Raw genomic sequence first — 26,201 nt, 5'->3', positions numbered from 1 at the left:
CCCAGAGTATGCTCTCCACTTCAGGAGCGCAACCAATAACTGAACAGTATAAATTTTAACAGCGTGCCTAATGACGGTTTCAAAAACATAAAATCTATATATGTAGTGAGCTGCCTCAAAAAAATCACTATGTAGGAGACCCCTGGTCACCAAAGAACACAGGTGATGGTAGATATTGCTGTTCAAAGTTAACATACTGTATTTTGACTTGTTGTCATCCTCCACGATGAGATTTCCAAATGGATGTTACATTGCTCCCTCGCTCATGAAAACTGGGCAATTGCTGGGTATTGCTAGAATAATTACATAAAATAATAGACACAAAATCATTTTATGTATTATATTTTAATCCAGGGATACTCAACTTTCTTTGCCTGGGGCCACTCTTGCAAAATGACATCTGGCCAGGGGCCAGTTTCTAGGATGTCCCTCTGTCTGGCGTTCTGGGGGATTCTGCCTGGCACTTTTTGATAAACAAGCTCTGTTTTGATGCCACTCGGGCACCTCTTTTTACATTCACAGTGCAAAAAAGTGTGAAACAATTGATATTTATTAATTTGAAAGTTGTCAGTGGTCTACCTGGCCAGGTTTGGTATGTGGGCTGTAAGTTAAATATCACTGTTCTATTCAGTTCTTTGTTTAAAAAAAACAAACAAAAAAAACCCCCCACCATCGCAACATATCGTCATGCATGTTTGTTTTACTGTCCTGACACTCTGTTGGACTGTCAGTCTACTGTCTGCCTGATTCCATATGAAGGCAGCATTTAGGTGATACCAAAAAAGTAAAAATGCGCTTTTAATTTTTTTTTTGTTTTTTTAATGTGCTGTCTCTGGGTGGCAGGATGGCCCACTTGTTAGACAGACTGTTGAGTTTGGGGCCCCAGTGCTGCAAAGTGTCCTTGAGCTGTAGAGTGAGTCCTGCCAGCTTGCTCTGACCTTCCTGGTGAGGAAGAACTTTCCTACAGGGATCAAAAGAGTATCACATAATCACAGTAATATTATTAGTGTTGGGTTTGGTGTTGGAGCAAGGCTGAAGGCAACTGCCGGAGAGCAGTGACTCCTAGTTACATTTGGTCTTGAAATAAGAGACACGAGTTTGACAAAGTGCAGGAACAAGGAAACGTAAACTGAATCAGGTGGGCTGATACTGTGAAAGAAACGGTTGTTTAAATCAAAGGTCACAATCCTTACTGAAACCAAGTTGACCTGTTGATGACACCCAGTGTATTTACATGCAGTCTTTCGTTATGATTATATCTACCCGCATATACGCTGAAGGCTATCCTCCTCACTTTTTGGTTGGATGCCTAGGTCTGGCCTCTCTGAGTGTTTTGATCTGGCACATGTGCCGCATAAGTCACACATAAAGGCTAATGCAAAACAGCTTGTTTTATTTATTTTTTTAAAGTATTATTAATAAGCTAGTGGTTTGTTTTTGCTTGCAGCCTTCATTTTGCCTGTTTTTGTAGTTGTTTTGTGTCTTTTTTGCACTTCCTTTGCATCTCTTTGTGGTCTTTTTCTGGTTGTTTTGTAAGTCATTTGTGTCTGTGACGTAATTTTTTTCTCTCTTGAGGTAATTTGTTTTTGGTTGTTTTGTGTCCCTTTGTAATCATTTAATGTGTCTTTGTGGTTCTGGGTTTACAACTAGACTTGTAATTAATAGCAGCTTTTATGAAAGTCCTCGTTAATACTTTCAAAACTGTGAGGACGAATGAAATCACAATTACTCCAGTTTCCTGTTGGCTTATAGGTTGTCGTGCATTGTGTTGGACATTATTTTGTCCATTAAACATGTCATGTAAACTGGGTTTATAAGGAAGGCCGAGTTGTTGTGAATCATGTCTGATTCTCAGTAATCAGGTTTTTTTGTGCACGTTAATGCAGCATGCTGACAGTCACTGGCTGTGTCTGAAGCTGCTCATCTATGGCCGTGTACAGCGAGGGAAAAGGGGAGAGAAAATGAAGCTTGGCTGCAATCAGCACCCAATTAAGTTACTGTCAGACGGGTCATTTGCTCAGTTCCAAAAATTACAAAATGTTTAACTCTGCGTGTGCAGTAGCAGTTCAGTAGAATGACAAAGAGTGTGTGAACCTTATTACTGCCAAATCATTTTGAGATCAGCTTGAATGGTGAATCACGGATTTGCCACACAGTCAGCAGGGTGGACTGACCATCTGGACAGCAGGATTTACCTTGTGGGCAGGTTTACCTGTAGTGCAACAGTGAGTCAACACTGATCCAAAATATGTCAGCTCCACTTTAATGTCTGCTGAGAGATATATGTCTTACTATAGTATGTTTTGGAAATAGTAGTTTTCACCCTAGGGTTGGAGGAAAAAATCAAGTCTTTGATGCATGGTGGTTGGTTGTAATTGGTTATATTCTTACACGCTGTTCAACTACAGACACCCAAACTGACTTTGTCACTTTGCTCTGCTGTATGTGTAAGAGAGAGATGGAGAAGTTGGAAGGTTGACTATTGCATTCTCATTCTCTGTACGTTATTTATTACTGGATCGCCACAGGTCGGGCCACATCACTAGATTCTCAACATTAGGATGGCCTTAAGACCAGGATGTTCCATCCATGATGGTGAAATATAGCATACGTATACATGTGTTGTGTTTACGTTCTATGCTAGGCCACTTTGTTTCGACTTTGATTTGTTTTGTTTTTCCATGTAAAGTTAGTAAAGCTCAGCAGGATGTTCAGTGTCACAGTAGCATTCATGTGATGTAGTTAACAAGCTAACAGCGCTAAAAGTAGATTGTAAATGCACACCTTTTTTTTTACCAAAACAAAATATCAAACAAAAGCCAGAGACTGTGAATATGAAGTTGCTGTGAACTGTTAATTAACCACGTCTAAGCAGAAGAGAGAAGATCATTTTATCTTAGAGCCTTGCAGTACAGTCTCTCTTTTCCTCTGTGCCACTGCAGCCTCTACCAACGTGTAGCATGACATTAAACGCTATTCTGGGTTAATGCAGGTTAAATATAATACAGAGTTTCATGAAAATCAACTCCAATCGCCACCAATCTAAACTCTTGTTTCCAGGATAATTGAAATGCTCGCTTGCACCTCAGCTCATAAAATTTGTCTTAACCTGCCATTTTTTTTTTGTCAGTGCCTGATTGGTACTGCCTATGTGCACCTCTGAACAGAGAAGAAAAGAAAGCAAAATTGCTCCCTTTATAGCTACTTCCATTATCTGTTGGATGCAATAGTACTGAATATTTTTTTTGACCACTTGCTCAATCAGGCAAGATTTACTTGCCCAACATGGCACTTCACTTCACCAGACAATTTTGAATATATTTTTGAGGCCTTTTAATACATTTGGCTAATAAAGTTCATTTTAAGGACCAGTGAATCTTGTTGTCAAAGTAGAATTTACATTTAGGAAACAAACATTAAAATGTGGCTACCCCATTGACTTTTTGAATTTTTAATTCTCCTCGCCAGCTCTAAAAAGTTTGATTGCAGTGCAGTGAGGCAGAGTTGAAGTTAACAAACTGTCTGCCTCTGGCCTTCTATCGTTTCTCTCCTGTGATCATCCATGAAACCCACCTGCTGTGATCCCCTTCAAAACCTGGCTGCTGTAAGAAAGCTAGAAAACAAAATAAGAAAGAAAAAAAAACTCAGAAGAAGTTGCCTGGATCCCATTCATTTCTTATTCATATACACCTCTAGTTTTGAGTTGTGCTGCGCTCTTGAAAATCAATCTTTTGATTGACCAGTTTTAACTTACAATGGGAGGCTCTCGTTGTTATTTTAAGGGGAAGACCTTTCTTTCAAGCTGTGATAAATAATCATGTTCTCCAGCGTATTTAAAGCTCGCTCAGCCACCTGGTCTAATTTATCTCCCATTGCCTCTAAATTAAAAGTTTATGAATGTTACCGCTCTGGCAGGGTCTGACATATTTTTATAAATCTGGCAATAGATCTGAGTGAGCCCTCCTTTTGTCGGCAGCTTCCTGCAGAGCTAAACTGATGTTTTGAAACGTGCATTTTTTTTCTTCACAAGGCAGCTTGGAGTGTCTGGTAATTTTACAGCATTTATTTTGCAGAGTTCCTAAAATGGTTTGTTAACATTCTTGGCATTCTTCCTATTAACCACAGGGTATGCGGATAATGACTACCTGCATCTTAAGTAGCAAAGTAAAAACGGCACACTAAACTTCAAAATGCCGAGGTATTTATTTAAATATAATCATTGAAAAGAGTGTATCGATGTACCTCTAATTCTCCGGCTGCTCCTTAAGCCTTTTTACTTTCAAAGCATTTTTCTCCTTTGATCCTGCAAACAGCGAGTCCAACCCCACTGTGTTCACTTTCCCACTCCCCACGTCCACAGGAGAGTGAACAGTCTGAAAACACAGCTTCCTTTTAAAGAAGGATCTGACTGAGTTCAAAGAAAAAGTTCTTTGGGAAGGAAAAGAAAGAAAGAATCAGCAAAAGAAGTACTGTGGAAAAAATAAAGGATTTTTTTTATGAAGGAAATGAAAGGAAATAAAGAATCAAAGGAGGAGGTGTATAAAAGATTGTTGAAATGAAAGTTATTTTAAGGAAGGTGAAGATTCCGCGGCTCTGCTGGAAATGATGATTTACACCCATCCACACTTACTTTGCCTTTCTGAAAGTGCTGAATAGGTGTGTGTGATGGTATGATATTTACATTTTAAACTGATGCTCTCATCCACAGCGATTTGCAATGAGTGCAGCATTAGAGTGCACTCCAATTTCTCGATCCGTAATATTCCCTCAACACTGAAATGATTCTGTCAGGCGGAGGAACGCTGGAAGAGGAAATAAAACAAGTCAAAAGGAAAGCAAGGATTTTAGGAGAGCGGAGCATATTGAAGCTAGCAGAGAACATGAGACAGAGATGAGTTAGAAGGAAGAAACGTGCGGTATCTATTGATGAGGTGCTTTGAGGTTATGACTGAAGTTGGCGAGTGACTGCTGCAGTCTTAAAATTGGAAGGTCGTTACAGTGCAGAGGAAACACAAGAAATAATGCTAGAGCGGTGATAATCAATTTATGGCACACAGGCATAGAACAACATCAAAATAGAGCTTGTTTACAGAAAAAAGCCCTGAATGCCCCAAAGTCCTGGAAATGTCCTAAAACCCCCAAAATGTCCCAAAATCCTTGAAATGTCCTAAAATCCTAGAAATCTCCCAAAATCCTGGAAAAGTGCTTAAGTCTAGAGATGTGCTAAAATCCTAAAATATTTTAAAATCTGAGAAATGTCTTTCAATCCTAGAAATGTCCTAAAATCCCAGAAATTTCCTCAAATCCTAGAAATGTCCTGAAATGCTAGAAATGTCCTCAAATCTTCGACACATGTAGGGGTCTGCTACTACTGGCCCCTGGCCTCCTGCCAATTTGCGAATCTGGCCCCCAGGATATCCTTGGAGTAGAGGCTTGGTGGAGAGTTGAATTTGTTGCAGCAGGAAAGGAAAAAGCCTAACATTTTGTAGGAAGGATTTTGTAGGAGGAGGACCAACAAGATTAAGCAAAGGGTAATGGCCAAGGTGAAGCACTTGGCAAGAGTTTAGTCAAGAGGTTAGAGGAAGAAATCGAAGTGAATGGAGTTTGCTCACAGCTGTGGTATGTGTGTAGTGAGTACATTTCTAATGCTAATGTGTTTCTCTACTATTGAGACCTGAAGCCTTCCTCTCTGCTTCCACAGAGCCCTCCAATAAGGTGAAAGAGAGAGAGCGAGAGGAGAGGGAGAAGAAGAAGGTCAAAGACAGAGAAAGAGAGAAGAAGAAGCACAAAGTGGTAAACGAGATCAAGAGGGAGAACGGAGAAGTCAAGCAGCCGATTAAAGGTTGGTGGAAACACACACGTACACGCAAACCAAGTGATTTATGTAGATTTATGGAAGCTTTTTTTTTTATCTTAGTTAATCGTTCCGTTCACGAAATGTTAGTTAAACCATAGATGAACTATAAACCCTGACTTAAGGAAACACAGGTCAAAAACTACAAAAATGTAGCTGATAGAACATTTATGCACTATAATTTCTTAGTGCGTAACTTCCACCTATAAAAGCAGATATGTGAAGGGCTTAGAGGTGTATTAGTCTGGCTCTGTTGTGTGTACGTGTGTGTTATGTTGTGTTCATTTTATGAATGTTGTGGTGAGTTTCATTGTTAATGTTTTGACAGTAGTGAATTATTTGCAGTGCACAAGTGTCCGTTTAACGTTTAACGCATGTTTAGAGGACATGCACACACAAGACACACTGACGACATGTATACGTGGGCACCATTTTATTCACATGGTTGTATTCCCACTAGGAACATCAAATGATTTTTTGAGCACTTTTGGTAAAGGTGATGGGCATAAAACTTCAAATGGCTTTATCTTATATTTATTTTACTGCAGATTTTAAAGGAATATCTGCCTCTCTGGGTTATGAAAGTTGTCTTATTTTCCTCTATATTCCCTTTATTTTTAGCATTTAGCATATTTTTGGAAGGCACGTTTTCTAGAAAAAAATCCAAGTGATTTATATATATATATATATATATATATATATATATATATACGCATATGAGATTTATATGGCATTTAAAAGTCTCATGGCAGAAGGTATTTATTTATTTATTTTTTTTTTTAATAAAACAGATTTGGACATGTTTCTTTTAAAAAAAAATGTCAAAATTACACCGCTCATCATAGCAAGAAACTGTTAAAACAGAAATTATTGCTGGATTTTGCATTCCCAATGGTTCTTGAACTCATCATAGTGAACACTGAAATTATGAATGAATAGAATTTGAATCTTGGATGTTTCTTCCATGGATTCGTATGAACCTTTTTTCCGTTTTGTAAAGCTCCAGGTGGACTCACAGTGTCTCTGTCTCTGGCTACACACCACAGCTAGTGTCTGCCGATTATAATCACTGATTGATAATTCAGCTCACTCTTTCAATCTTCATACTTTCTGTGAGGTGGGCAGGTGCCCCTGTAATGTTGGTTTATCTTCTCCGTATAAGTGTAAGACCTGGAGACGTGAATGGAGAGAGAGGACACAGCTGATCAAAAGAATCACTGTCTATTAACTCTGCAGTCATCCTGCCGGACAGACTGCTATTTAATCATGTGTGTTTACGATCAAAATAGAGACACTGTGGGATACATGGTGGGAATCAGAGGGAGATTAGGAGGAGACACTCTCCACCACGGAGTAGATTTTCAGTAATTGTGAGTGAGGCATTTAATCACAGTGTTAAGTTTGCAAACGCTGGGAGTGACAGAGTCAGGGAGGGGAAGTTAGAAATTTAATCAGTGAGAGAGTGTTAAGTTTACAATTAGAGAGAGAGAGGGAGAGACAGAGAGGGAGAGACAGCCAGAGGAAACATAGGAAATCAATAAGCAGCGAGCAGCTATTCTGACAGTAAGACTGCTTTACTACCACTGAGGCTATGTGTGTGTGTGTGTCCCACTGTGTGTGTGTTTGCTTGACTGGGAACTTATCTGACCTTAGACTGGACGTGACCGTCTAGCTAAGTGGCTCGCTCTTGTACAGACGTGTGTGTTGGTGTGTTAGCCAGGAGATGGATATCAGTTTGTACACACTTGGACATTGTTTTTTAAATGTGAGAGGAAATCATCCATAATTTTGGATGTTATTTTCTCTGTGCTTAGAACCTCAATGATGGAAATTATACTTATGTTAAATCTTTTGAATTTTTTTTTAAGAGCAGCTGACAGTGAGTGAACAGTGAGAGATCTATTGTCAGGGGAGCTACATGTCACGTGACTCTTGATCATAGCAAAAATAGTCAAGAGTTGTAGTCGTCTAACCTGTTACACGGCAACAGGAAGTTTGCTGATCTAGTGGGGTTGGGAAATCGGGTGGTTGGAGCTCAGACACTCAGCACAATTGTTTTGTCTTCCTTTGAAACTTTGAAAGACGTCCGCACTGCTGTCCTTGTTAAGTCTATGATAGTAGTCTGGCTGAAAAATTTCCCATTGTAAGCTGGTAGTTTATGGGCCCGATATATATTATGCATCCCTAATGTGAATGTCAGTTTGGCTTTTGAAAATTTTCCCACATTTTGTAGACAAAAAGATTAATTAATACACATAATATTTGGCAGATTAATAAATATTGAAAATATTTGTTAGTTGCAGCCCTACTCTTGATGAGCCAAAAAATTATGATGTAATATGTGAGACTACAATGAAGCTTGTTTGTTTTGTGCAGTGTTTTAGTCGGATCCTGACAAAAAAAGTACAATTATAGATTTAGACCATCATTTATTGAGGAAAGGGTAATCATTCAGCACTTGCAACTTTAACTTTCAGCTTAGCTGTATGATCCCCAAGGGCAACTTGCAGTCAAATGAAACATAGAGGGCACAGAGACTTAACATAAAACAAACAACTTAACATGTAAGAAGAATATGTAAAACGTGCTAGAGGCTACTACACAACTTACACTACACAGTATACATTTACAGTAAAAGTCTTACAACCACAAGGAATCATTTACATTTACAGTAAAAGTCTTACAACCACAAGGAATCTGCCCTCAGTAAGCCAAGGAGGAAAGAGTCACAGCTGCAAGGCTATTATTATGAAGCAGCTGCAGACACACAGCACACTCACAAATGTTTAACAGAGGTGAGAACACTAATAAAACTTTGACCACATCTGTATTTGTACATTAGTCTGTGGGTAGGAGCAGAATATGATTGAATTTTGGATAAGTAGATTATTGTTATTATTTTAAGCTGAACATTGGCTTGAAATTATCCTTAATTACAAAAAAACCCAAGATTTATTTTCAAAAACATATATGTAATGATCCATAATAAAAATAAACACAATTGCCCGGCCCCCCAGTGGGAACCCCCTCCACTCTGAAAGAAACAAAAATTTTAATTATGTTATTTACCTCATTTATATGCACTTGTCTGATATCAGCATGTTAGCAGAATAAGAATCTTTACTGCGGTTTGTTGTCATCTATGGATGCACTATGTATAAAGAGGTGAACCCATAGAGCAAGTGCATAAGAGACTTTCACCAGCCAAACGGCTAACTACTCTATACTAACTTAAATGGGGATAAAATTATTGAATTGTGAAGCTCCTCTAGACTTGTGAAATGTGAACAGGCATGGCTTTTTTTAACGCTTTTTTTGTTGCTAGACTTGCACCTACGTGACGTGCATGTAACTACCTTCTCTAAAGCGTATTGATGCACATACGTACAGGAAATGTGTTCATACAATCATGTTGAGAAATATCAACGTTTTTTTGCATCGAGATATTCCTTTAAAAAAGAATCGCGATGCAGAAACGATTATTTTCCCCACCCCACTGTCTCTGCTCCTTTTCTGTTTCTCATTCCTGCCTTATCTCGCTATGAACGTGTGTTGTGTACCAACTAGACTGAAAGTGTGTGTTTGTGTGTGATGATAGCGGATATTTGAATTTCGCTGAGGCAGCAGCAATCAAAGTGACTCACATGTGCACATAGACATACACACTGAATGTATACATGTCCTCGTGTTCACACAACTACTCTGCTAGTGTGAAACCAGCCAGCAACACATTCCCAAATAGGTATGAAGAGCTCTGACACACTCACTCACAGACACAAATACATACAGTAGCCGCTGTGCATAAATTTGCATGTTCCACTCTGTCCTGCCTCAGGCGTCAGAGAGACGGTCCACCATGTACAGTATTATCTCTGTTCAGATATGCCACTCGAAAGCTTGTTTCCTGGCTTAGTCATATCTGCTTTTCTCTAGGGATGCCATTTCAGGGCTCTTCAATTTATTTTATGCATGCACCCCAGGAGATGCACACCATCTGGGAGAGGCTATGAGTCATCTGTCTACACGTACTTAAAATAGTTAGGACTCATTATTTTTTGTGTTATTGTTTTTTAAATGGGGAATTAATCAGGTATCAGTTTGTTTTGATCATTAAAAACAGTGTAAGTAAATAAAACAGCAATCTGGGTGGAAGTCTTGTATTTTACTGTGCATTGTTTATTGTTTATTGTGTTTTGACAGAGCTTAATCAGCATCTTATTTGCAGCTTTCCCAAATTTTCTCTTCTTTTTATTTTGCCTCCACACCAGCGATAGGTGTGGCTGAAGGCATTATGTTTTAGGGGTGTCTGTATGTATGTCTACCACTTTGTCCTGAGCGCGACATCTCAAGAATGCCTCAAGAGAATTTCTTCAAATTTGGCACAAGCATCCACTTGGACTCAGCATTGAACTAATTGAGTGATTACATTTTATATCCAAAAGGTCAACTTCACTGTGACATCATAATTTTCTGCAAAAACATTTCAACATCATATTTCAGGAACAGAGGAGGAGACATTTGGTCAGATACTGAACTGGCGACAGTAATCTTGAAACTGTGCTGATTATATATTACGTGCTGCTGGGTTAAAGATGTGTGTGAAGCATCCATGTTTTCAAAGACTTGGACGTAAACTATAACTGCAACTTGACAGGTTCGCTGAGGCATATAACCCAGAGTCGGTAATTCTAGTTTTACTGGAAGCTTTCCTGAGCTTCTGTCATTGCAAGAGGACCTGATTCACTGTAAAGTACAGTGAAATGTGTCTTCTTACAGCAAGGGAATGAAAAGGGCTGATGATTGGTTTGTTGATCCATCACACATCAGAGAGCAGACTTGAAAAGCTTTTTTACAAAGCTTGCATGAATGATGTGTCTCCCTACTCCCTTCAAGCCTTTTCAAAATTACTTTTTTTTCATATTCTTGTGTTGATCTTTTAAGAATGTCTTCTCCTGTGAAAAGCCTCTTCCCTCTAAGTGATATATTTCTTCCTTCCCTGTCACTCTGTCCAGATGAAAAAGAGAAAGCAAAGATCAACTCAGAGGAGCTGCAAATCAAAAAAGTGAAGAAGAAAAAGAAGAAGAAACACAAAGAGGGGGAGAAGCACAAACGAGTGAAGATGTACCACCGCTCCTGTCAAACCGTTTGTGCTGGCCTGCTGCTTCTCCCTTCATCCTCTCCACCTCCCACCCCCTCTTCCCCAGCCTCTAATCCCACTCAGAACTCCTCACTGTCTCCTTTCAAGTCCCCTCTACCTGTTTACCCTCCGCCTAATAACAAAACTGCACATCTTTTACCTTCCTCTCCTACTCTTACCCCCAAATCTCTCTTAAACTGCACTCTCCTCAACTCTCTCAACTCCCCATCTTCCTCCACGAAGACACCACAACCTTCACCAATCAAACTGCAGCGGCAGTGCTCCTATCCTGGCATGGCGGGGCTGGAGTTTGCCCCTTACATCCACATAGAGCACCAGCCTAACGGAGGAGCCCTGGTGGCCCACGCCTACACGTCACAGCTCTCATCTCTCTCCATGAGCCAGAGGCAGAGATTTGCCCAGGAGTTTGTCACCTTGGCTTTCAGCGAGGACTCATCCCAGGTACGGGAAAGATACTGATCTGATTGATCCAGAGGTTACGTTGGACTTTCTCAGTGCCTGTCATTTTGACACACAGGGTCTTCCTGCCAACTTGAGTTGCACACATGTCAGATTTTTACTGTCTGACTCTACTCTGCTTTGAAGGAATAACCCATCATTTTTTGTAGATCTTTTCTATTTCTAATGAGACATATATAATAGAAATATTTTTTTAATAATTAATTTTCATTTTTTTATAAATAAAAATGCAGAACAAGCTTATGGATTATACATTCAGAAGCAAGGGTGTCATGTTTAAGTAATGATTTGTTAAAGTAAACCTGATTATGATTACTGTTTCCTCACTTGGAGAGAAGTGCTGGAGCCTCAATCCAGTGCGCTTTGGCAGCACTACACCCCTGAAAGAAAATATGATCAGAAACAGCGAATGCGCAGAGAAACTTTGGACACTCAGCTGCTGTGACACTTTGCAGTGGTATATAGCGTTATAACTGACCAATGCGATGGCTAAAGCCAGATTGACAAAGAGGTGCATATGTCGAGATCAAAGACAAGACTAGATAATAGCTAATTAATAATGCAAACACCACCAATTGGACAGGTGTGTTTCCCACAGTGTTCTAATCTGTCAAAATGACAGCTGGCCTTTTAATTTTTCCATCATTGATAAAAAATTTAGTCAGTGATAGAATTTAGTTGACACGACCTTCAGATTGATCCATGGGTTCAGTGCAGTCTGGCGCATTGGCTTCTGTAACTTGATAGAATTTGTTTCATTTGTAGGTGATAATTTTAGATTTCATTACTGTCCTTGTTTTTCAGGCAGCTCATTACGTCATGGGAATTGTCCACGGAGAAGCCGGTTACCTGCCTGACTTCTTGGATTACTTCTCAACCAAGTTCCCATCAGCTCCAGTCAAAATGGAAATACTGGGAAAGAAGGACATAGAAACCACCACTATGGTTAATTTCTACTCTCAGGTCAGTCAGACGCAATCACTTACACACATGGAGACACAGTTTTTGTCTCGTGTCAATTACTGTTGGAGCTGTAGACACAGAAAGCACAGAGCAGATGAAATTTAAAAACATACAAAGTAAGAAAAGGTCTGCTGCCAAACTAGCAAGGGCAAAGTACGACCAAGCATCCGGTCTCACAACGGTCCTTGAACCTGTTGAGACACTATGTAGGAGGTTGTCTGAGGCCATTGTGGCCAGAAAAAGTACTGAAACTCTCTGTTCTGATAAAGTCACATGATGCAGTGAGTGTAAATTCTGGTCATGTGTAGAAGGGCACACACTGTAGGTGAAGTGCAACAGGAAACAATGAGGACACGATACAGTTACAACTGTCAACACAGCATTTTTTTGTTTTCCTATTTTCATACAAAAAACAGGAAGAGGTTGAGTTCCACTAATCACTTCATCAAGAATCACTCACTACAATCAAATCTGTTTACATGCTCTGACAGGTGCACTAGGACTGCAGCTAATTACTATTTTCATTAAAGATTCATTACCCCATTATTTTTCCAACTAATAGTTTTGTCAATACAATGTCACAAAATAGTGAAACATGCTCTGTGTGATTTCTCAGAGCACAAGTTGACATCTTAAAATGGAAAGTATTATCCGGCCAACAGTCAAAAATGTCAAAGCTATTCAGTTTATTGTCATATATGACAAAGAAAAGCATCAAATTCAAACATATAAGATACATGGAACAAGCAAATGTTTGGCTGTTCTTGCTTAAAAAAATAGTAGAACAATTCAATTATTAAAATAGTTGCAAATTCATTTTCCGTCAGTGGACTAATCAACTAACCGTTGCAGCTCAATGAAAAATGGACGTTGCCTTCTGAGACTGTTTGAGTTACAACTCTCCAGTATTTCAAAAGAAAAAAAATATGTAAAGGTTAGAGCAGAGTCATGGTTATTATCTCACAAGCTCTTTGATTTATCTTGCAACTCTCAGGCTGAGAACCACTGTATATGTGTGCATTCACGGATTAGTTTCTGTTTAAAATGTGTCATGTTGTGGCTCTGGAGTGGTGCAGGGAACATCATCATTGCTCGTAAATGTTTGGCTTGAGATGCTGCAGCTCTGTGTCTGTCGCATGCTTTCAAAGTTTTTATGAATTTAGCCTAGTAATTTGTTTTCCATGAGGATTTGCATCAGAGGTGTTTTGCGGATTTGATATTCCTCTTATGTGAATTGAAAGAGTGCTGAGTTTCTGAATGCCTTGACCTCTTGATCACTGTCTTGTACATGTGAGCAAAGTCAGTACAAGATACAGTACAATTCAGGGGAGAGGATGAAGGGATGTTGGGGGAGGTAAAAACCTGATGACTGCTGCATGCGTATGAAAAAGTTGTGTTGTTGAAGCTTTACCATCTGGTTTCAGCATCTGCTTCAATCTGTCCAACACTTAACAGCTTTTGGCATTGATACAAAAGTCTGATTTTCTCAAAAAAAATTGACAACATTAACAATTACAGCAGGGTTGTGTGCATTGCGCAGGTGGTGACTGCTGCTCGCACTTCAGTGCTACTTAAAACATACAAAGCAAAGTTTAAGTGAGCACTAGAAAAGAGGATGTGAAAGCAAAGAGGGAGACTATGAGAGATGACTGCTCGCAGTAAGTCAGGTCAGAGTGTCATAATCGACACAAAAAGGTGTTTTTCTTCTTTTCTTTTTAAAAGCACAAGTGTGGCAGCCTCTCACCTCAACATACTACACAACCTTTTGAGGACAACTGGAAAAACAAGAAGTGTGTGTGTGTGTGTGTGTGTGTCTCACTGGTGGTGTCTGTCTGGATTGTCTCCTGTGAGCACAGTGACGCAGCTAGACCTCTTCATTTCGATCTGTCCCACGTCTATAGTACACTAATGAAAAGCCCTTTGTTGCCTCAAACCTCCTGAGTGGCTTTGTATTGAGATACTGCCTGCTCGTTTTCAGTGTGAGTGCAGGCAAACATACTCTGTGTGTGTGTGTGTGTGTGTGTGTGTGTGTGTGTGTGTGTGTGTGTAAATGCGGTCCTACAGGGGGTAGAGCAGTTTATGCTCTCTATTGCTCTCCTTCTGGCTATTTTTTCTTATTATGAAATATTCATAATGTTATTCCATGTGTTTGTTTCAGTTTTGGCCAGTTCTGCCTTAACAAACACATCTTTGATCTCCACATGTGTCTGAATAAATTAAACTAAAATAATGAATGAATTAAATCCTTTAAATTGTCCATTGTCTATGTGGAGTTGTCCCTGCAAACCTGTGTGTCCGCAGCTGTCCCTTTAAGAGTAGTGTTCCTTGCAGGGCTAACGTCATTGTCCACTGGTCTTGTTAATTTTTTTTTCCCTCCCTTCCAGCGCTCAGCAGTGACCTTGGGAAGTAGACATACAGTCTACACACACGCGCACACAAACAGATGTGAGCATGCACACTGATATATATACACAGCACGGGTACACACAAGCACACAGGCAGATTAACGATTTCTCTCACACATTTTTCCTCTACCTTTCTTTCTCTCCAGCTCTCCCTCTCTTTGGTGTCTCCCTCCCTCTGTGTTAGTCTGTCATTCTCTCTCTTTTATCCCTCCACTCTTTTTGTTTCTGCTCTGTTGTTTGGTTCTCTGTTCCAGTTGCTGGACAGCTGCTTTTTTATATGTGTGTGTCTGTGTGTGTGTGTGTCTGTGTGTGTGAGTGTGAGAGAGCGAGAGAGAGGAAAAGATAGAAAAAATATAGAATCTGCAACGGCTTGCAATGCTCTTTGGTGTTTGTGTTTGGTGCATTCATTCTTCTATGTAGATTTGCTTGGTTTTATTCTTGAGACACAATCACCTGTGCACCTCTTCACTTGATAATGAGCTGTGTGTGTGTTCAGAATTTGACTGCAGGTATCAAAGTTGCCTTGCTGCTGTTCAGGCTGCGTGTGAGTATTTTGTATTCAGTCCCCGACTGAAGGCATTTTCAGTGGTGCTAAGGATTATAGAAGATTACAGCACTCTATTTTCTCAGGGCAACCACAGCCTGACAGTCAATACACGATGTGCTTTGGCAGAAAGGTAATTTGGTCTTTCCGGTTTAGTCACTAAGTAATAATTTAGTTACGACATCAGATTAATATAATGCAAAAGAACAGACTGCAGCTTTTTAATGTGATATTAATCTGTGCTCACAGTTTGCTCATGCGCAGAAATGGACTGGCAATCTGGTGATTCTGGCAAATGCCAGATGGGTCGGCCCACCAAGCAGTAGAGTCTGACTGCAGCTGTGGGGTGTCGTGCATGACAGCAATGCACACGTAGATCATTGGTTTACGTAGGACAGGAACACCCAGTAGCTACTAACCACCTGTTTTTTTTTTTTTTTGCCCGAATCTAGATTGTTGTATTGTCCTGTTGGTGACATAAGTTGTTATGCATTTGGCTGAAAGTGCAATATAACTTACTTTTTGTTGAATTCTGAAATCTCTCTTCAATTATTTTATGACTTTCATGAAACAAATGGGCCAAACTAAAAATTATGTTTTCTTGTTCCCCAAAAGCCACTGATTTACTGTGGCACATGACAGGAACTACCTGCTCTGGCTTCAGTAAGACCTGTCGCACATCTAATTGTGGGCTGTAAGAACATGTTTTCATGTAGTGTATATTAGTGGCTATTAAAGCTTAAAGATTCATGAATGATTAGTGTTTTGTTGTAAACGATTTGATTTGGTGTCTTATTAATAAATGTAAATACCTGAAGGAGCTCCAAATGGAAGAATGAACAAAATGTAATTGTATCATACTAGCTAGCATACTGACTTTGTTTAACATGTCAGTGTTAAGGTATTATAAGAATGAAGCAACACTGAAGCTAGCTCTTTGTAGGAAAATCCCTTTTGAATATTTGATGGTCTCCGTTTGAAAAAAACACTTGTTTACATTACTTGGTTAGCTATTTACAGTTTCAGTTAAACATCCTCAGAGCTGAGAAAGTAATTAGCCAGCTTTACCTTATTTGACTCCACCACTTTCAGCATCTCACGCTTTCATATACTCTGACCTGGAGGCAGGACTGTAGCACTAGGCCTCCAAACTGTCTTCAACTCTGTTTACAAAACATGCCAAAGACTTATCATCGGCCTTGCATCACAGCATTAAAACCAGGATCCATTACTTTACATTAAATGAAAGTCTGTTTGTACATTTATATCCCTGTGTTTGGTTAGCAAAGGGAGAGATTATGCAACAGAAGTTTGTGCGATTGTGCATGCAGTCAGCAGCCGAAAAACTTTATTGTGACTCAGGCACAGTAATCGACAGCACTCTAGAGACTGATAATGATTTAGAAAGAGAAACACAGAGCTGAGAGAGGAAGAAGCAGACAGACATACAGAGGTCCTGGAGAGTTCAATGAGATGATGTCATGACATGAACTCAGCTAGAGAGAGTGAAGGATGTGTTGACGAGAGGAGGGAAACCTGTTATAGAATTAACAAGTGGCTGCACCAGAGATGGAAAGCAGACCAGGAAAGAGAGAGGCTTCATCTAATAGACTTCCCACCGGGGATGTGAGCATTATGAGAAGAAAGAGGCAGAGGAGGAGACGAAGAGGCTGACAGAGACGAGAGATAATCGGAGTAAAACAGAAAGTGGGAAGTAGAGAGGGAGTGAGACTTTAAGATATACTGCTTTTAGCTGGGGAAAGTGACAGCAGGCGGGAGATGACAGCGATGATAATTATATATAATGATGTCGGCCTTTTAATCTCTGGAATTTGCGGACCTAGAATACCAAATGAGATGCAGTAAATTTTAGACGGAGACAAATTGTTTTGTGTCCAGATTTTTTATTGTTTAGCTTGTTAGTGTTTATTTATTGCCTCATGTTTTATGGGCAGCAGTATCTCACATTTTAAATAAAGCTTATTTTCAAGTTTAGCTGTAAAAGAAACAAGTCAATATTGTCTTTTAGGTCATTATTATTATTACTGGTCATTTGTTTTCATACATTTAGCCACTGAATGTGTTTACATGCACGTACACAGACGAGGAGGTACTGGAGCATCTTGAATAGTAGCTCTCAGAGGAAGTCTGTCACATTTCCTGTTTCCCTCTGTTTGCCTTTACATTTTGTCGACAAACTGTGTGTGTGTGTGCGTGTTTGAGTGTGCGAGTGAGTCATTGACTGTTAAATTTTATCCGTTTATTTTTAGGTGGAGGTAGTGTTTCCTAATACTCCTCCTGTGATCGTGTGAGTCTGTTCTCTTTGCTAACAACGTGGGGGTTATTCTGCTGTTAAATTATGCATGGTGTAAACTCACAGATACACAGGAAGGGAAAAGAGACGCTCATGAGCACATAAGTATGCAGGAAGATGAATGCCTACACTCACAGATGCACATGTAGTGGCTGAGAAACACAAATGCTTGTAAGCACGAACGCGTTTGAATCCATGTGTGCACACAAACACATTTCCCTCTCAGTATCTAGGTCATTGACTCAGTGAGACTATTTAAAGTTGTGATGTGTTTACGTGCATGGATTGAGTATTTCAAGCTTTTAGTCATCATCATCTTAGGAGGATATTACACAGTGTCGTGGCGCAGATGCAGTGAGATGAAGCGGACAAACAAACACAGCCACATGGCTCGGCCTGTCTGTGTATGATAAACTGATTTATTTCGTTAATTTATCCTTGATTGGAACACCAAGAGGCAGTTATGTGATGCATGCAATTAGACCAATTTGCGAGTGATCATGCAGGAGCTGTCACATCACTGCTGATGAGACAACATGCTGACATGCAGTGTGGACAGGTTGCTTTATACACTAAGAAATAAAAGCATATTCTATATATAAGGATGAAACGTTGAGTCGATGAGTAGTTTAGCATCTATCCAAGATTTATTTCCTGTTAATCTTTGGATTTATTTATCAAACAGAAAAAGTTCAACATTCACTGGTTGCAGCTTGTGAAATATGTCGATTTGTGCCTTTTATCTGTTTTTATATCACTTTAAATTAAAGCTGGAGTCAGTTTAATTTTGGCATAACTGGGCAAAAGTTGCATAATAAATTTTATGTTGTAATTCAAGAGGACTTGGAGAAAATCAGACCCCTGCACCTCCTCTTGGCTGTGTTTTTAGTCGTTAGGAAATCTAGCCACTGATGGGAGACTTTGGCCAATTCACAGGTCATATCAGATAGAAAATGGTCTTATAGGTCGTTCTACAAATGTCAGTGCACATGCACGGCATTCCTTCAGTGAAAGCCTGATTCAATGATGGAGAATCCTGCAGAGAAAGTTGCTATTATAGCATTGGCAACGACTGCCTACACTGCAAACCAACCCAAAAAAGGGAGACAGACTTAAAAAAGAGAGAGTCCTAAAGAGAGTCTGACAATAAACAAAATAAAACATTTCAATATCGACAAAGAGATGCAGCAATATGTTGCTAAAAGTTTTGCCTCCTGCCAACCAGAGCCAAAAGGCTCGCGACTGCGCCTTCAAGTTCATGTTTATGTAACGTTAGCTAGCTGGAGTCTCGAATCAAAGTGTGATCGTGCTGCACTCCCCGCTGTTACAGACCTCCTCGTGGGCAAGAGAACAAGCAGCAACTCTGGAGATGGACCCCAAGTCAGCCGCCTGACTCCTTGCCAGATCAGCACACTTTCTGTTGCTGCAGTTACACGGAGTTAGACCCGGCGCTGCCGCTTGCAGCGAGCCCGCTGTGACACCCATCACTGAGGGGTTGCAGCTGCAATTCGAGGGTCTTGCTGCCCGTTGTCCTCCAGGCAAAGCAGTCCACAGAAGCAGGGAGTGAGACAGAGAGACGATGGCTAGCAGCTAAGTCTCGTCTTATTTGTGGTCTGATAAACAGAGAATGAGAGAGAGTGCAGCGCAATAAGGGGCTGAGTGAACAACTCCAAAATGAAATAAGACTAAATAAGTCAGTGTTTGTTAAACACTGGGTTACTGTGTGAAGTGCGTGCATATACCCATGATCATCTGGTAGGAGGAGCTTAGGACAGAGAGATGCAGGAGGATGGTGTATTTTCCAATTCTGCCATTTTTTGTCTTTTAAGAAAAGATGAGAGAATCCTTTATTCGTCCTACAGCTGGGGGAATTTGTGACATTACAGTAGCAAAAAGACAGGAGGCATCAGTAAAAAACACATATGGCAATATAGTAGTAAGGATGTATCAGTAAAAAAAAGAAAATAAATATAAAGGCTGACCTTACTTTTTGCACAGTTCAAGTACAGATATTACACATTTGTTAAATACTGATATTTCAGGTGAGTGATGATTGAATGGCAAATAGTTTTTTCAGATTTTTGTTGTTTATGTCAAGTTTATGAAGTTTATGGTAAAAAAAAAAATTGATTGATATTAACTATTTTTGTAAACTCCCAAATATTAAGGTCAACGTGGCCCCTAAAAAATCAGTATCTATGAAACTATGCACTCTTATTGAGCGTTGACATCAGGGTTGGAAATACATTTTTTGTTCACCTGCTACTGAAGCTGGTGGACTCCAGAATCTACCAGCCATTCAATAGATTACCATTGTTTATTTGGCTGGTGAGTGAGGCAAATCTAGCAACCAGCAACAGAATTTTTTGCTGGTGGATAGTGCTGGTTGATATATTTTAATGTTTGCTGTAACACTAAAGTGACTAAAGCCAATTATGACCACTTATAATTAGCTGTGTCATTTAATCCTGTCTGTTGTGATGAGTTGTTTTGATCTCAACATTTAAAAAACATTTTACTGTCAGTGACCCTTGTCATCCAGTTGTTATGGCATTTCTCTACTAATAATCCAGCCTGTATAAATATTAATAACTAAAGTACTGGACCAAAAACAACTACTTATTAAAAGCAACACCCTGGGGTTAACACACACACACACACACACACACACACACACACACACACACACACCTGAGAGCTGCCTTGATCTACAGTTTCACACAATTGGCCTTTGAGCAGCTGTTTTGGGATTTACTGTCTCTCTCAAGGACACACCTGGGAGCTGTCGAGCACTTTCTCCTTCAGTCTTCTACCAAGTTATTGTTTCTGTCTTCATTACGTCTCCCTCACGACCCATCCTCTCTAACCCGTCCTCATCTCTCTTCCTGTCTTGTCACACTCCCTATCTCCTTTGCCTTTTACTTTTTCTTATCTGGTGTCCCCCTCTGTCCTTCACCTCTGTTTTCCTGTCCATAATCTCTCTTTTGCCATCCAAAAAAAACATGTTATTTTCATTTTCCTCCACTTACCCTCTTCCCTCCTGACTCCTGTTTATTTCTGTCCTCCCCTCCATGTCTCTTTGACAGCTTGCCTTCCTAAACTTTCTCTCTCTCTTTCTCTCACCACTTCTCTCCATCTGTCCCTCTTCCCCTCATTCTTTCTCTCCCATGTGTCCTCGCTCTCTCCTCCCTCTGGTCTGTCTCTCCTCTCGCTCTCTCTTCTTTTATCTCTGCCTTGTTGTCAAGTGGTGACTCACCAGAGGCGTACAGCCAAGGATTTGGCCTACACACACGCACACATACACAGTCACAGTCACACACACACATCCTGATCAGCCAAGAGTACAGCATGCAGGCCACATGCTGCACGTACTGCACACTCATGCACACACACAAAGACACTGTTGAGGGCCAAGGGTATGAGAGATGTGTTAGACACACACACAATCACACACACACACACACACACACACACACACACACACACACACACACACACACACACACACACACTATGCTCTGTCAGCCAAGTGAAGAGGAGCAAACAGTCTATTGAGTCACACCGGTGGAGCAGAAACATCAAGTGAAACCACCAACTCCCGCGCGCATACACACACACACACACACACACACACACACACACACACACACATACACAGAGTCTGTTTTGACACCAGTAGTGATTAACAGCTTTAGTGTCAGCGTCTGGTTTTGTTTTCCTCTGGATTGTATTGTAATCAAACAAATACAAGATGCATGTGTATTATGTTAACATATGTACTTTGCACTAAAACCTGTTGGTCTGTTGATATCCCTTGTTATTAACATGATATAGATGAAAGGCAAACTTGTTTATGTTGCACATTTCGTCTGCTTAAATTTGACACCGGCCACCCCAATTTTGTCACACACAACCTGTATGACACTAGTTGCTCCATCATTACAAACATGTTATTATATTAATCACTCTGTTATACTGTTATTACTAATGCAATTTGAGGAGGATTTAGCACTGTGGTAGACTACTTTTAAAATTGCCATAACATGACATAATTATAAATTTTGCTACGGTTTAAGCTCGTACAGGGGACCAAACCGGCAAAACCGGAAATCGACCTGACTCTTACAATAAAAAGCAGCGGCTTGGATTCAAAAGACCAGATTCGCAGTTGACCTGCCGTTTTCTGGGAGTTTGTTCCAGATATGTGCTGCACAAAAACTGCTTCCCAGTGTTCAGTCTTGACTCTGGTGACACGAAGCAGACCTGCCCTACATGACCCGAGAGGTCTCAATGGTTCATAGAGTAGCAGAAGGGCAGAAATGTATTTGGGCCCTAAACCATTCAGTGCTTTCTAAACAACTCCTTAGAAATTTGATTAAAGCTTTCCATTAAATTTAGAGTACGTGTAATACATGGCCACCCAGATCAGTCTTTCCATACATACCAGTCTGGGATCTTTTAAGAGGTCTTGCTGAGGGGTTGCTAGGTGATCAAGAATAACACATATTTATGCTACACTACATTATGCAGACTTTGTTAGTTGTTTTTTTTCTAATCTTAATTTTTTCTCTCATTATGAAAAATAAATATTCAAGTAAAACAAAGGGGAATGATCTTAACATTTCTGGTAAACGAGTGAAACCTGTGAAGAGTGGTTGCAAGCAGACTTTGCTTTGTTTTATTTTTTTGATATATGTTTATATTTTTGAAGTGATAATTCTTCAACATTTGAGGTAGATCATCTACCTTTATATCATGAACAAAACAAGTCATGTTGTATGTTACAATAAACATGTAGGCAAAATGTTTTGATGCTAAGTAATTGATGTTGGCTCATGTTTTTTTCCCCTTAACGTTTGGTGAAATTTAATTAAAAGTGGCATTAAAAATCTTAAATCTATCTTGTCGTAAGCTGTCGGAACCCTGATATAAGTAATTTGTGTACAACCTTTGTTAACAGCTTATTTTAGAAAAGTGGACGTGGTCACACGTGTATCCCTCTGCTCGCTTTGCCATGTCTGACGCTACCTCATCCTGTCAGCGCGATCTGGGCCGTTTGAATGCATTTACTGTGAACGTCAGTATATCTGTGCGCTACAGCTGTAGAGTCAGAACACAGAGATGCGAGTGACAGCTGGTTTGACTGCAGTTATTTTTAGAACATGCCCCTTGAGTGACCATGTGCCTGCGGGCACTGTGTTGGCGACCCCTGTTTTAAGAGGTCACAAGCCCAAAAGCTCGGGAGCCACTTTCTTAGAAAACCATTGTGGAAAAATATCAAGGGTCTTAGATTACATTCAGAATGCATTAGAGGGATTCAGGACAACAAGAGGGAACTTTAACCATGACATGCGCCCCTCTCACAACAACAGGTGCATTTAGCCTCCAAAGAGACTCAACAATAGCTATATAATAATATTTTTTTTAAAGATTAAAGGTATAAAAATGCCACCAGATTTAAAAATAAATAAAAAATTTATTGCACGATTTATAATAATAAAATAAATAAAGTATCCATGCAGCTGTGATGTTAAAGTAAATTATGATATCGTCTCATGTTGTGTTTCTCCTCTGGTTGCTGCAGGTGAAGAAAACGTACAGTAATGGTACTTACAGAGCCGGAGCAATGAGACAGATCAGCCTGGTGGGTGCCGTGGACGAGGAGGTCGGGGATTACTTCCCAGAATTCCTCGGCATGCTGGAGGAGTCGCCCTTCCTGAAGGTGAGTGAGGACAGGGTGAACGGCGATAGAATGGATGGATGGAGAGACAATGGGAGAGTGACAGAGGTATGAACACAGTAGATGCATTTGGAAATGCCACAAACTGAACAGATGGAGAAATATTACTTGACACAACAACACACCTAATATTCTCCATGGTGGCTGGCAAAGAAGAGACGTTAAGTCGGTGTGTCAGAGTGATTTGATGCAGCTTCCAGCTTTCAGTTTCAGGGGAAGCAGGTTCTCTTTTAAATGCCTGTGTGTGCAGGAACAGACCACCAAAAATACTGTGTTTACCGCCGTCCCTGAAATGCAGGAGTGACAAGCTTTTTTTTCTGTTTGCCATTCTGTGTCGACACTTCAAATCTCCAGCATGCAGCGTGTGGAGGAGTGGCGTCCTATGCTGAATATCAAAAGACGCACATCCTCTGGCAGTTCTCTATCCGTCGAGGGCTTTGGCTCTGATTCAGCACCCTCTGAAGCATCTTGGGTGCCAGTGACAAGTTTTGCCAGGGGGTGCAATTTCTGCGCATGAGATTTCTTTTCGGGGAATAAATAAAACAGCTGAATTGGTTAACTGAAAAAGTGAGGGATGTACTAACACACTGCTTTGATTATTTCTCCCCCTTTCTCTGTTTGGCTGCAGCGGACGCTCCCGTGGGGAACGCTCTCCAGTCTGAGGCTGATGGATCCCACAGAGAGTGACGACGGTCCTATAATGTGGGTCAGACCAGGAGAACAGATGATACCTGTAGCTGATATACCAAAGTCCCCTTTTAAAAGAAAACGGTAAGTACACTACTGTTTACTGCACATTAGGCAAATAGACACACACAAATGAAGCCAGCCAATATTTTGGATCCTCCTTAAGCACTTCAATGAGACCGAATTAGCGGGGATTTTAGTCTCTGTCAGTGTTTGCACTGGGTACAAGTCTCTGGTGTGTGTGTACCTTATTGAGCCAGCTTGCCTCTGTACTCTCCGCACAGCCCACAAGGACTGATTATAGAAAAAAAACAGTAACAAAACACACTCACACATTTGAAGCAGCAGCCGCGGCAGCAGCACGAAGCTTTGTTATAGCCGAGCAGCGCCGGATGAGGCAATTACACCCTCTCTGTTTGTGTCTGTCACAGTGTCATTGTTGCTCGCACATAAGCTCTGTCTCACACACACACAGAGACACGGGATTTCTGCGAGCGAGGCCATTAGAGAGAACGTGTGTATGTGTGTTTGTCTGTCTGTGTCTGTGTGTGTGATGTGAGTGGCGGTATGTGGCTCACCACTCAGATGAGATCATCGTTATGTTAATAGAGTCGACATCAGACGCTACTTCACATGGCAGCCAGCCAAGCACGGGACGACACACACTGCACACATTCCTCCCGTGCAGCAGTTCTGTCTCTCGTCTCTGTTGACTGGTAGTGACATTAATCAATGATAATTTTAAGATTTAAAAAAATATATAATTTCTGGTTTAAAAGCTGAGACACTTAATGGGTTGACAGAAAAATCATTTTGTTAATGAGGTTAGGTCATATTTCAAGCAAAAAATACCAACTGTTTACTGCTTCCAGCTTCTAAATTGTGAGCGATTTGCTGCTGTTTTAGATCATTAACCAGGCCACAAAATACAATGGCAGTCTCAAATGTGCGTCTTTGGGCATCGAAGCGGGGGTAATGAGATATGAGGACTTGAGTCTGACCTTTTTGACACGACATTTTTCAGTAGCTGCACCGAAAATAACGTGACAATTAGCCACTGTGTGACATGCAGTAGTTTGCAAGACGGCTAAGCTGTTACTTACAGTTTTCAGGTGATTTGTTAAGTGCATTGTAGATTTGTGATATGCTAGTTTTCTTTGGCATTTCTACCACTCACCTTTTGGAGATTATCTTTGCAAATATTGAAACTTCTTTAGATGCTTGTTTTTTTTCCCAACGTCTTGTTGACGTATCATGTGGTTACAATGTCCAGTTACAGTGGGATTAGACTGCTGGTTATTGACATTTTAAGAGAGTGAGTCGACGAAGTTGTCAAATAATTGCTACGTTTAAATGCCCTTGTCTCAGAATTACTAATAATAAGCAATGTTGATGTGTAATGAATATTGCTTGATTTCTTCTTTTTTTTTAAGATTATTTTTTGGCATTTTTGCCTTTATTAGATAGGACAGAAGATTGATAGTATGAAAGGGGGAGAGAGAGAGGTGATGACATGCAGAAAAAGGCCAGGGCTGGAATCGAACCCACAGCCGCAAAAAGACACTGCCTACATACATGGGGTGCCTGCTTTATCCACTTATCCACCGGACACCCCACCAAAACATTGCACCAAAACATTTTCTCAAGGCACCATTTTCTGTATCTGTCCTCTTTTATCGTCCATGCCGCAGCAGGATCGCACCTAACAGTGTAGTTTGGAGTGAGATAGCGAATATTTTTCGCTCTGAAAAGGACTCCATTGAAAATTTCAACAAACCTATTAAGGACTTTTTAAAAAAAATGATGACAGTTCAATTATGATATAATATGTTATAATGTAAATTGAGGTAGCTTTTCCTCCATTTTCTTCAAAACTGTAAATTAAAATAAATTTTGCATGGCCATAGTCTTGGTTATCCTGAGTAGAAGAAATGTAAAATTTCAGCAAACCTCTGATGGAAAACATTCATTAAAATCTAAAGAGTTTAAAAATAAGTAAATCAATAATGTTTCACACTTTCATTTGAGCTAACTTTCCCTACACAGTAATGAACAGTGAAAATACTGCACATTATAT

The 26,201-nt window shown here is 40.2% G+C and overlaps 1 protein-coding gene across 1 annotated transcript in view; it reads left to right on the top strand.

The window, feature by feature from the left end:
* The window catches only part of LOC121961163 (lysine-specific demethylase RSBN1L-like), a gene marked incomplete at its 3' end in the record, with an annotated part of 39,654 nt that overhangs the window by 4,564 nt on the left and 8,889 nt on the right, over positions 1–26,201 (top strand). The window contains exons 2-6 of the mRNA XM_042511042.1: positions 5,702–5,842; positions 10,867–11,453; positions 12,276–12,434; positions 23,282–23,419; positions 24,066–24,208. Coding sequence (XP_042366976.1) covers positions 5,702–5,842; positions 10,867–11,453; positions 12,276–12,434; positions 23,282–23,419; positions 24,066–24,208 — 1,168 coding nt within the window. The remainder of the gene's footprint in view (positions 1–5,701; positions 5,843–10,866; positions 11,454–12,275; positions 12,435–23,281; positions 23,420–24,065; positions 24,209–26,201) is intronic.

This window comes from Plectropomus leopardus, chromosome 22, assembly GCF_008729295.1.
Source record: "Plectropomus leopardus isolate mb chromosome 22, YSFRI_Pleo_2.0, whole genome shotgun sequence".
Lineage (NCBI taxonomy): Eukaryota > Metazoa > Chordata > Actinopteri > Perciformes > Serranidae > Plectropomus > Plectropomus leopardus.
Note: the sequence above shows the minus strand (reverse complement) of the source record. Positions and strands in the feature narration are given on the sequence as shown.